Raw genomic sequence first — 12,482 nt, 5'->3', positions numbered from 1 at the left:
TCCCGCTCTCAGGGAACCAAGGTTACGATAGTAACCGGAGCGTTCTCTATCAGTCAGTTTGAGTTTGAATTGTTTACCTTCACATTTAAGTCTTTGTCCAGAAGTATATTCTCCAGTTTGAGGTCACGATGAACCACACCATTCTGAGGAATATCAAGAGATTTTATATTTAGAACAAGAGACTCAATAAAAATAGACTATAGATAGAAATACTGAATTATAATGCTATTTTTTAACTGCTGAAGTTTGTTTGCTGTATTTGTAGTGTTAAAGCCTGTTCACACCAAGAGCGATAACTATACAGATAATTGTATGAATGTTCACACCAACACACAATATTGTCCTGTTTATCATAATCAAGCGCTGCCGCTTTAAATACTCCAGCTCTTTAAAGTTTGTGGATTCTGATTGGCTGTCAGTGATTTTAGTGTTCATCAGCTGGAAGAATTACTCTGAAAGTGATTCCAATTATATTATTATTGATTATCATTATACAGTAGTTGTCATTTGGATGTCACTATCCTCACAGAATTAGGATGATTATTAAACTTTCATATTTATTGTTACAGTTATCATGCTTGGTGTGAACAGACCTTTATTCAGGTTTGTAATATTACTCAGATTGTCAAACATTTCTTATAGACAGCACTGCTTTCTACGTGATGGATGCAATAATAAACAGAAAGGGGGTATTTAGGAGAAATGAAGGTGGGAATAAATAATACTAATAGCATATTTGTGACCCTGGACCTCAAAACCAGTCATAAGTAGCACAGGTTTGTAGCAATAGCCAAAAAAACATTGTATGGGTCAAAATTATCGATTTTTCTTTTATGCCAAAAATCATTAGGATATTAAGTAAAGATCATGTTCCATGAAGACATTTTGTAAATTTCCAACTGTATAAATATATTAAAACATAAATTAGTAATATGCATTGCTAAGAACTTCATTTGGACAACTTTAAAGGCGATTTTCTCAGTATTTTGATTTTTTTTGCTCCCTCAGATTCCAGATTTTCAAATAGTTGTATCTCGGCCAGATATTGTCCTAACAAACCATACATCAATGGAAAGCTTATTTACTCAGCTTTCAGATGATGCATAAATCTCAATTTCAAAAAATTGACCCTTATGACTGGTTTTGTGGTCCATTTGTTAAAAGTAAATTAAAAACATTATATAAATACATTTACAAATATAATTAGAATGGTGTATATTAAAAGATGTTACATTCAGGTACAATCAAGCTGGTAAAATGTTGACCAAGCAAAATAACATTTGATACATTTAACAGCATTTTGTGGTTGAATGCCTTTTCAAGAAAACGGCTCATATACAGAATGAATGGCGTGAGATTTTAAAAAAGATAATAGTGTTCATTTACTTTATGGCAGTACTGCACAGCAGAGGTGATCTGTCTGAAGAAGTGTCTGGCCTCCTCCTCTGACAGTCTCTGTTTGTCCTGAATGTAGTCATACAGCTCTCCTCCGCTCGCGTACTCCATCACCATCACAATCCGCTCTCTGCTCTCAAACACTGAAAACACAACACATTTCATTCACGGAAAGATCTCTCTGGACACACACACACGGATGTTGTGAGACTGTTGATGTGATTTACCCTCATACAGGCGGATGATATGTGGGTGCACAAGAGAGGCACTGATCTCGATTTCTCTCTGGATGTGAGCTCTATCCAGATCATCCCTCAATCTCTCCTTTCTAATAGATTTAATAGCCACCTGAAGCACACAAACAGACACATTATAAACAAACACACCACTGAACCAAATACGAATGCCTGCCTGTTAGTATATGGGTCAATGATTAATGAATTTACTCAATGCAATTAATACAGACTTGAATAAACCTTTTCTGCCATGTTCTGTTTTAAATTTCTCATACAATTCATATTGATAGTTTTTGTGTGGCTTGTATTCGGAAATATTTATATGGCTTAACTGACCGGTCTCATTAAAAGGCTTTACAATGTTAACAGTCTTTTATTAATGTATATTTTTTTTAAATAAGCAGTTTTTATTTGTCACAAGAAAGCCCCAAATCAGCAGGTTTAAAACTATTTAGACTTGTTTAAAAAAGGAATTAACAACATGGAATAACCATAATAAAACTGAATATAAAAAAATTTATTCGTGATTTGAAAGTTCATGATATTTATTTTGTTTTTAACAAGAAAAAAGGTTTTAAATGAATGATTAATGAGAAAGTAAAGTATTTTAGCACTTTTTATTGGGCAGTTATACCGCTTTCAGATGTATTTATTTTTTTCAAAAATATATGAAACCAATACGAATACAAATAGTGCATTTCTTACTACAGTTTTAAAATATTTCTACTTTTCACCATCTTGAACATTTTTCTGTCACTGACCTATAGCATATACTGTAGATGTCTAAACAGTATAAATAAGTACAGTAATCTAACAACAGTAAATAATTCAATTATTTAATCACTTTAAAAGGTTCAGAATTCCAGCATCCAACTAATATGAATATAATTCAGACTACAGAACAAATATTTTATCCCCATTTTTTAACTGTTCTATATAACAAAAGTGACTTGTGTTTATCTTTGACTTTTGCCACTAAGGTATTGCTTAGTATCTGGCACATATTGGGGTCTGTACGTGTTTTGTTGCATGCAGTGGGTTTGGACCAGCAAACACAAAGCTCCATTGTAACCCATTAGATTTTTACGATTCCAAAATTCCTTGAAATTCATTAACTGAAATCACGATGTGGCTTAAAGTTAAACTGTGTCATTTCTTTGCTAATATCATCAGCAAACAGAATTTCCTGATATAAATAAAGTAAAGCTAAAGGGATATCGAAATTGAATCACCCCCAAAAACACCATCTAAAACCTGCTGGCGGCACTGGCAGTGCCATCTGGGAAACTGCCAAGCAACTCTGACCCCAATCTGGAGATCTGGAGAGACGCCTCGCTCCCCTGTCACACATGCAGCGAGCGCCCGGCTCCCTCTGAATGCTCTTAGTGTTTGTCTGCAGGAATCCCAGCTATGCTTAAGGCTCCTGGATTCCGGAATACTTCACCTCTGAGTCCGGATGAGTGACAGAGTGAGAGAGAGGCTCAGCTGCTGCTCTAATCTGATTGGACACTGAGATTACTTCATTTTTTTTGCATGAATGCGATACGTTTTCAGGCTGTGAAAGAGTGCAGACAGCAGGCTTGGGGGAATGTCTCTTTTGTTTTTGTTGAATGACAGACTGAGCGATGAATGAGTGGTTAAGTATTTAATTAAGTGTGCTAACATGAGGTCTACATACAGTAGACACGCGTGTACACGCACAAAGCGCCTGTTGGACGAGCCCAAAAATAATTAGCTGAGGTGAATTGCTAGGTAAAGACGCGCTGACTGACTGACACGCTGTCAGAGGTAAGAGAGAACATGCTGGATATTCTTCTCAAAAGAAATTAAGCCTTTGTACAGTTTTGATTAAATAAATTGAAATTGAGCCATTATTAGGAGCTCTGGCAGTAAGGGGGAAAAAGAGAAAAGTCAGGCCAGTGCTAGTATAGTTATCTAAAACTAAATAATAATAATAATAATAATAAATGTTGCTTAAAATAAATGTTAACTGAAGTAAAATAAAATTATATTTACACACACACACACACACACACACACACATATATATATATATATATATATATAAAGCCATATTTCTCATTTTCATTTAGTTTAAGTTGATGAATAAAATCAATAAACTGAAATAAATATCAATGAAAATTGTATATAGACATATTTAAAAATAAAAAAACTAATAAAAACAAAAAGCACAATTATACACTAAGATAAACATTTAGATTATTTACCCACACCTTTCCCACACCATAACTCTTGTCCATTTTTATTACATAATCATTTTCACTCAAATTATTATCATATTCACTATAATATTATAGAAATGCACTATTTATACTTTAGAAATAGTCATAGAAAATAAGGCTCAAGTACTCCTTCATCGACACTTAAATGTTTTTCTATTAACTAATATTATATATAATATAATGTATATAGTATACTGATATCATTTATTATTAAGATGAAATTTCCTCAAATGAAGACCTTCTTATAACAGTGAACTGATTTATAAATAAAAACCAGATGTAAAAATTACATTTATAAAGATAGATAGATAGATAGATAGATAGACAGACAGACAGACAGACAGACGCTGATATTCTGCATTTTCACACTTTTTTCAGTTGGACTATCACTTGTTTTTTTTTAACATTTCAACAATATTATGAAGACAAACTATATAGGCCTATTGGTTGCTTATGGTGCTGATGACATTATACAAATGACTAATTTTAGTATTTATTTATTTATATATATATGTCTAAGCATTTTTTGTCATCATTCAAAGCAGCACAACTGCAATGCAAGTGCAGATATAAGAGCAGCTGAAGTCGCTCACCGTCTTTCCACACCGCCTCTCCACCGCTCGCTTGACTTTACCGTACGCGCCTCTGCCCAGCGTCTCCAGCACTTGGAAGCGGCGCTTGAGGCTGTGTTTGTGCTGGTGCTTCTTCACCTCTGCTCGCTCCTCCGGTGTGTGTGTGCAGTCCATCGCGCCGAGGAGAGGAGCAGCTCACCTGTGAAGCGTGCTGGAGGAGACACTGTTTAGAACGGCGACTTAAGATGAGTTTTTCTGATATTTACTGGGATAAAATGTCAGGAAAGAGACTAACATGCTCTTCTGAAAGTCTCGAGCATCTTCTGGCTGTGCTCTTTTCCTGCGGAGCCCGGCATCGCTGATGGGATTCACCACATGATGACGCGAGTGTGAGGGGCGGAGTCGAGCTGTCAATTATCAGCGATGACGCGCATCAGTGCCAGGATGGGACTGCTGACTCCAATCCTACCTTACAGAAAACATCCATTACAAATAACGCCATCTCTGAACAGCAAATCATGGATGTTGAAGCCATATAAACTGCAGTCACCAGTTCACACACACACTCAACCCAAATATTCAGATGTGTGCAGCATATTTTATGGAGGACTGGACTAGACTACAATGCCGGCTGTTCTGACTCACAGATTGTAAGTACGTTTTTTATATTTAAAGAGTTTTTTGGGCAGTGTAGAGTAGGGCTTGTTGTTTGTCATTTCTCCGATCACAAATGCAGACATGGTTTTATGTTTACGCGGCGCGATGCAACGCAACACGTAAAAAGACAGTATAAGTCATTATAATCCATAATTATGTCCCCACTGGATGCAACAAATGCCTTGTTTATAATGGGTTTTCATGTTTTTGAATCATCGCTCCGGCCTGACAGGGCATCATCACAGTATGGTAAGGGGCGTAACATTTCCGTCACACGCTTGAGGTATTCGGCCAATCACAAGGCACTGGATAGCTGGCCAATCAGAGCACACCTCGCTTTTCAGACCGATGAGCTTCGTAAAAATCAATGCGTTTCAGAAAGGCGGGGCATAGAGGAGAAATTGACTGGACTTGAAATATTATCATAAGTTTCCCAAGGAGAAAAAAAAAGCCACATGAATATAAATTAGTCTATATTTTTGAGCGTTGAATAAACTCTTTAGAAATGTGTCAATCAGCAAACAAAAAGCATTTATATTCATTTTAAAAAGGTTCGGGAGGAGCACGATCAGATAATCAACCAATTTGGCACAGGTGTAACCCGTTTGGCTAATCATCCTAACTAGCACAGTGCATATATATACACAGACTAATTACCTCTATCCTACAACAGTTTTCTGGTGTTGTGCCCATTTTCGACCCCTGCCAAATTATTACCCCCTCTCGTTGAAATCGCTACCTGATTGCTTAAACCTAATCTAACCCCAACCCTAACCCTAACCCCTCCCCCACACCTAACCCTAAACCTACCAATACTAGGGGGGTAGGAATCTGGCGGGGGTAATCTATTCTCATCCCATACTAAGGATAGGGGGAGCTCTCTGGGTTCGGGCTATATTCCGGGCTCGGAGCCCTCCCCCAGGACAGCACACCAAAATATGCTTACTATTTGCTCAATCAGATTATATGTAAGGGTGAGCTCGTGAAACAAGAAAAAAGCATCTCATGCTTTGTGTCTAAATGCATATTGGTTTCACGGGAAGTTCAGCAGCTGCGCAACAAAAGCCGAGCGAACACAAAAAAAGAGTCGTTGCTATGGAAATGATAGTCTAGAAGCGGTAGTATTGGTGTAATAATAACACTACTGGTGTATTGGTGTAATAATAACACTACTGGTGTATTGGTGTAATAATAACACTACTACACTGGCCTACTACGGCCCCCGTTGAGAAACACTACTTTATAATGTGAAATTCTGCCTTGCTGTAGAGGTATGTTGTCTCAAAAGGATGGTAGGCTACATGTTAAATGCATTTTGTAATTTTTATTAAATGGACTCAAAAATGAGTAGAACTAAAACCAGACAACATTTTGGAATTCTACCATTCATCTGTCAGATTCAGCGAATGTTTTTCCAAAATAATATCAAGTATATTTACATAACCATGTCTGGTGAATTGGTTCCATACTCATTGGCTGTTGACTGATACATAAGTTCATACAACACAACTCTTAAAATATGTTAGTGGAGGTCATCTTGGCAAATAAAACTACTAAAAGTCAACTAACAGATGACAAAATGTAAAGCACACCAGACAGTGTTATTAATTATAGCATAGGCTTTCACTTGGGTAAAAGACAGCCTTTCGTGTTCACTGTGAAATGTATCACTTAGCAGCTTATCAGCATAACAAAGACTGAAACTGTCATTATTCTGAACAACATTCCTGGTCTAGCACAGATTGTCCAGATATTGTCCAAAATGTGCTTTGGACAAAAAGTTTTAAGTCAGCAAAGTGATAAAAAAAAGGAAAGAAAAACACTCTTTTTGCCAGTGTGTTTCTGAGTCAGTGAAGTGTCACGAGTTCATTTACAGATGCGTGATCCATTTGGCACGCTCATGTTTATGGGACTGCATGCTGTGGGTGTGGTGTGGGATTGACCTGTGAAGACTCTGATAAGGACCCAATAACTTTTCTCATGTGGACATTTCTGGTTTGCACTCATAACTGCACATTGAAATCTGCCTTTGGCTGCACCTATAGATGATTCCTTCCATCATGTCTGTCATCTCTGCTTGAAAACTCTTGAACATTACTCTCAGTGAAAAGGAGAATCTTCAAAGACATATACTTAGGGTGAAAAAAAAGTCTCAATCCATACGTGAACCCCTGGGAGGGGTTTAAGGTGGTTTGCTGAAACCCCTCAACCTAAGCAGAGAGGAGCATATATGAACATGAACAGGACAGACATGGGTGTATCTGATCATGCCGGAGCAACAGTCTGTGTGGAGAGGATCATTCTGGATGAACTTAAACTAGATGAAGTAGCCCAACGGCAGACTGAAATCCAGCGGTCCTCTATAAAGGAGAAGATCTGTGACTCTGTAAGGTAAGATGCAAAGACAGTGTGACAAAATCTGTCTAAATTTGGTTCTACTGCAAACAGTTGCAATATGGGTAAATACTGGCATGCACCTAGCAGATTATTCAAAGCAACTTACATTGGATTGTATGTATACACTGTATGAGTGCATAATGAGAATCAAACCCATGATCTTGGTGTTACTAACAAATTATTAATTAAGATTTTTTTTTTAAATGAACAATATACACATACAAGTTCAAAAAGTCTTGTTTATACTAGGGATGTTGTAAAATGTGAGCTTGCATAACCATTTTGAAAGCAACATAACTGTTTACATGTATGATTGCTTGAAAACTATGAAGAGCATGTAATTTTGTTGTCATTTCATACACTGTAAAATGGCAACCAGCAATCGTTACCTTTAAAAAGCTATTTCTTCCTGATTTAACCCAGTTTTTTGTTGGTATATATATCATGTACTTATAGTGATGTTAAATTATATTTCACACTTGAATAAAAGTAACCTTTTTCTGGTTACCATTTTTTTTCAGTGTATCCTTTATTACAGTACAGCTCTTTCTTAATGTTTTTAGGGACGCATAGCCTACTGTAAACAAAAGAGCTTGGCATCTCATTAGCTAAAATTTAGTGTTTGCTGTTCTAGTCTTGTGGATATCGTTGCAGTCAGGCAGTAATGTCAAGGATGCTTTAAAATTAAGTTCTATTCTATAAACACATTCTATAAAGCTCTTTATTCTTTCACTGCCTGCTCAAGGTGCTCTGTGGGACAGTGGAAGATTTGGATTCTAAAGTGGATACCGCTTCTCTCCTGGATCCCCCAGTATTCTGTTCGGGAGAACGGACTTGGTGACCTGGTTTCAGGTGTCAGCGTGGGAATCATGCATCTGCCTCAGGGTTGGTTTACAAGTGCAAGTTACAAAGGAAATACACATAGGGAAAAATTCTCAAAAAAAAAGCCAAAACCCAATTGCCGGAATGTCCACCCCAAAAAAGCTGATAATCGGTCTAAACAATGTTTTAAATAAATTATAACAGCCGATGTGAATGGGAAGTCAAAGGGATACATTATAAGTGAGTGTGTGTGTGTGTGTGTGTGTGTGTGTGTACCTGGTATTTATCACGTTATGGGGACCAAATGTCCCCCACAAGGATAGTAATACTAGTAAATTTTGACCTTGTGGGGACATTTTTGAGGTCCCCATGAGGAAACAAGCTTATAAATCATGCACAAGGTTTCCTGTAATATATTTAAACAAAATATATTTTGTACCAGTATGCAATATTTTTTACCTGCATTATCATGTATAATGTCATTGTCATACATAGCCTACACAGTATGAAAACTGATTTGCGTTCCTTAAATGTTCCAGGAACCTTTGCAGTGATTAGCATAATGATCGGGAGCGTCTCAGAGCGATTGGCTCCTGACGATCACTTTCTGACCAATGGGACAAATGGATCAGTCGTCATGGACACGGAGGCGCGAGATGTTCAGCGAGTGAAAGTGGCTGCAGCAACAACCTTATTGTGCGGCATATTTCAGGTGAGTCTTGCAAAACAACACATGAAAGAATCTGGAAACAAACAAGAAAATACAAAAGAATGAACAAACAAGTAAAAAAACAAACCAAACAATAATGCATGCTAAATGTGGGGCAAAATACTTTAAGGAATGTGAAAAACAATCAAATAAAGAGGCTACACAAGAAAATAAAAGAATAAACAAACAAAGGCAAGAATCAAAAACAAACAAACATATTTTCAAACCAGTGCAAACTAAACAAACTAAACAAAATAATAAAGCCAACAAGCACCTTGGACCTGTAAAGTTTCCGTTTGTTTGTTTGTTTGTTTGTTTTGTTTAAAAGAGGTTTTGCTGATGAAGTAAGTGTTTCTGTAGGTTCTGTTGGGTCTGGTTCGGTTCGGGTTCGTAGTGACGTATCTCTCGGAGCCCTTAGTGCGGGGCTACACGACAGGTGCGGCCACTCACGTGATCACCTCTCAACTCAAATACATGTTTGGAGTTTCACCCAGACGATTCAGTGGACCCCTGCAGCTGATATATGTGAGTCTTTCAGTTGGTTAAATCTTAACAACGTAAACTGAGAATAACATGCAATAATTCTGACTGACACTGCCATTTAGGCCTTTTATTAAAGATTGTAAATTGACGGATGATTCATTAAAATTATTTTTAATAGCTAATTATTATTATTAATAATAATGGCCTTTCTAGACTGTTACCTCACAATTCTGAGAAAAAAAAATCTGAAATCTGAAATTGTGAGGGGAAAAAATGCCAGAAACTCATAAATATAAACTTGTAAGGGGGAAAAACTGAATTAGAGATGTTAACTCAATATTGCAAGATATAAACCTCGGATTGAAATAAAATGATAATTGTGAGGTAAAAAGTTGCTTTTACCATTTTTTTTCCGTGGTATAAACGGCATACAATATAATGGGAATTTAATACATGACTATGTAAAAAAAATGTTTTAATAAATTATACACATTCTCAAATTATTTTGTTTACCTTATAGAAAATCGTAAATGTTTCTTTTTAAAAGACAGTGGCTACGCAAACTTTTGCTATAGTATGCCATTCTCCTATAGCAAACTGTGGTAAAAGTAAACTCTATCATATTGCAATTAACCATCGATCACAACTTCAGTAATTATATTGTATATCAGGGTTCCTCAATTAGTTTTCGCCGAGGGCCGAATTCTGCCAACAATACCAAGCCAAGGGCCACTAATCTCTCTCTCTCTCTCTCTCTCTCTCTATATATATATATATATACTGTATATATTTACAATTATTATATTATTGTTGATTTTGTTAAAATAGTCACAAGATGGTCACAAAATAAATGTTCAGATTTTTTCCCCAGTAGTCTGTTTTATTCAAACAATTATGAAAATTTTTGCATTTAGATACAGAATAACTTTGCCTGTTGAATAATAAAAAACAAATGAACAAACAAAAAAATCTGGATCTCCATGTCTGCCATGCAAATCAACTGTTCCTGCTCATCTCCAGACTGGATCTCTTCTCTCCACTTTCCCTAATTGCAGATTCAATTATTAGGTCTGTCAACATTAATATTTTTATACTTAGATTTTTTTTTGGGGGGGTGGGATCAAACTGTAACACCGTGTTTCCCAACCAGATGCGACGAGATGCGATAAAAAGTATCTTTTCCATGTAGTTTTTGTCCTAGCCACCCGCAACAGCAACACGTGACAATAAGCGACCCGACCAGAGTCGAGAGAAGGCTTATGTTCCCGAGTTTAGCTCAGAGAGTGCTTCTATCCCCGAGTCTAGCCCAGAGAGGGCTCCTGTTTCCGTGTTTAGCCCAGAGAGGGCTTCTATCCATACGTTTCGGTTCAGGCACCGTTTAGGCACCAGAACCATTTTAAAAGTATCGATTTGGCACCGGTATCGGAAAAAAAAAAAACGATACCCAACCCTATCCCCGAGTCTAGCCCAGAGAAGGCCCCTGTTCCCGAGTATACCCCAGAGAGGGTTCCTGTTTTCATGTTTAGCCCAGAGAAGGCTTTTGTTCCCGAATTAGGCCCAGAGAGGGCTTCTGTTCCCAAGTTTGGCCCAGAGAGGGCTTTTATCCCCGAGTCTAGCCCAGAGAGGGCCCCTGTTCCCGAGTTTTGCTCAGAGAGGGTATCTGTTCCTGACCAGAGTCCAGTGCAGGCTCCAGCCCCAGACTAGAGTCCAGTGCAGGCTCCAGCCCCAGACCAGAATCCAGTGCAGGCTCCAGCCCCAGACCAGAGTCCAGTGCAGGCTCCAGCCCCAGACCAGAGTCCAGTGCAGGCTCCAGCCCCAGACCAGAGTCCAGTGCAGGCTCCAGCCCCAGACCAGAGTCCAGTGCAGGCTCCAGCCCCAGTCCAGTGTCCAGTGCAGGCTCCAGCCCCAGACCAGTGTCCAGTGCAGGCTCCAGCCCCAGTCCAGAGTCCAGTGCAGGCTCCAGCCTTCGACCAGAATCCAGTACAGGTCCCAGCCTTTGACCAGAATCCAGAGCACATTTAAGCCCTCGATCAGAATCCAGAGTTGGCTTCAGCCCCAGACCAGAGTCCAGTAAAGGCTCCTGCCAATGATCTGAGTCCTAGACACACAGCCTGTAGTGCCGTTCTCTCTTCAGTCAGATTAAATGTCTTTGCCGCGGCCAGGAGAGCCATTCACCTCGCTGTAAGAATCAGCTACCCTATCACGGCCAGGAGTGCCATTGCCATCGCTGTAAGAATCAGCCGCCCTATCATGGCCAGGAGTGCTGTTCCTTCTTCAGTCGGATTAAGTTCCCTAGTCACGGCCAGGAGTGCCGTTCCCTCTGTAATCAAGAGGAGTTTTCCCGTCCCAGCCTGGAGAGCCGTTCCTCCTCCTATGGATAGTAAATCCCTAACCTCAACTCCTGTATTCAGGTGGTCATCCGCTCCAGAGCACCCTCTAGTGTCCGCTCCTCCAGAGTGCCCTCCAGTGTCTGCTCCTCCAGAGCACCCTACAGTGTCTGCTCCTTCAGAGCACCATCCAAAGCTCGCCCCAGGGTCTTCCGCATGCCCGGCACCTCCATGGCCTCCCGAAGGGCCGGCACCACCATGGCCTCCCTAACGGCCGGCGCCTCCCTGGCTCCCTGAAAGGCCAGGGAGCGGCCGCACGGGAGGTGTCCTAACCTGCAAGCACCGCCCTATTCACCTGTCCGTTACCTGCCACAGCTCCTGGACGCCTGCCCTCTCTCCCTGTTGTCTAGTGACATACAGTATACTACATGTTGAAATAAAGTTTTTGACCATTTTTTAAAATAAAATTATAACATTTCAGCCTTTAAATCTATATATATATATATATATATATATATATATATTTAAAATTTTATTTCAGCTAGTTTTCAAGGTAACAGTTTTCAATTTCATTTAGTTTAAAAATGATGTACTAAAATAACTAAAACTTAAATAAAAATTAATAAAAACTATGTAAACAA

General features: G+C 38.7%; 2 protein-coding genes across 2 annotated transcripts in view; one reads left to right on the top strand and one right to left on the bottom strand.

Moving 5' to 3' along the window:
* Window positions 1–77: 77 nt before the first annotated feature.
* On the bottom strand, window positions 78–4,867 carry LOC107750897 (NUAK family SNF1-like kinase 1; the record flags this gene model as incomplete). The annotated part of the gene is made up of 4 exons (XM_016566462.1): window positions 4,468–4,867; window positions 1,623–1,743; window positions 1,387–1,538; window positions 78–143 (listed from the first exon to the last, which is right to left on the bottom strand). Coding segments are annotated over exons 1-4 (492 nt in total), but the record flags the coding sequence as incomplete, so codon positions are not given.
* Window positions 4,868–7,354: 2,487 nt separating this feature from the next.
* slc26a6l2 (solute carrier family 26 member 6, like 2) overlaps window positions 7,355–12,482 on the top strand; it is a 22,758-nt gene continuing 17,630 nt past the window's right edge. The window contains exons 1-4 of the mRNA XM_016566461.1: window positions 7,355–7,494; window positions 8,246–8,389; window positions 8,818–9,034; window positions 9,392–9,556. Of these exons, the coding sequence (XP_016421947.1) occupies window positions 7,355–7,494; window positions 8,246–8,389; window positions 8,818–9,034; window positions 9,392–9,556 (666 nt within the window). The remainder of the gene's footprint in view (window positions 7,495–8,245; window positions 8,390–8,817; window positions 9,035–9,391; window positions 9,557–12,482) is intronic.

This window comes from Sinocyclocheilus rhinocerous, unplaced genomic scaffold (genome assembly GCF_001515625.1).
Source record: "Sinocyclocheilus rhinocerous isolate Xijiao unplaced genomic scaffold, SAMN03320098_v1.1 scaffold932, whole genome shotgun sequence".
Lineage (NCBI taxonomy): Eukaryota > Metazoa > Chordata > Actinopteri > Cypriniformes > Cyprinidae > Sinocyclocheilus > Sinocyclocheilus rhinocerous.
The sequence above is the reverse complement of the archived record's forward strand: the minus strand, read 5'-3'. Positions and strand labels throughout refer to the sequence as shown.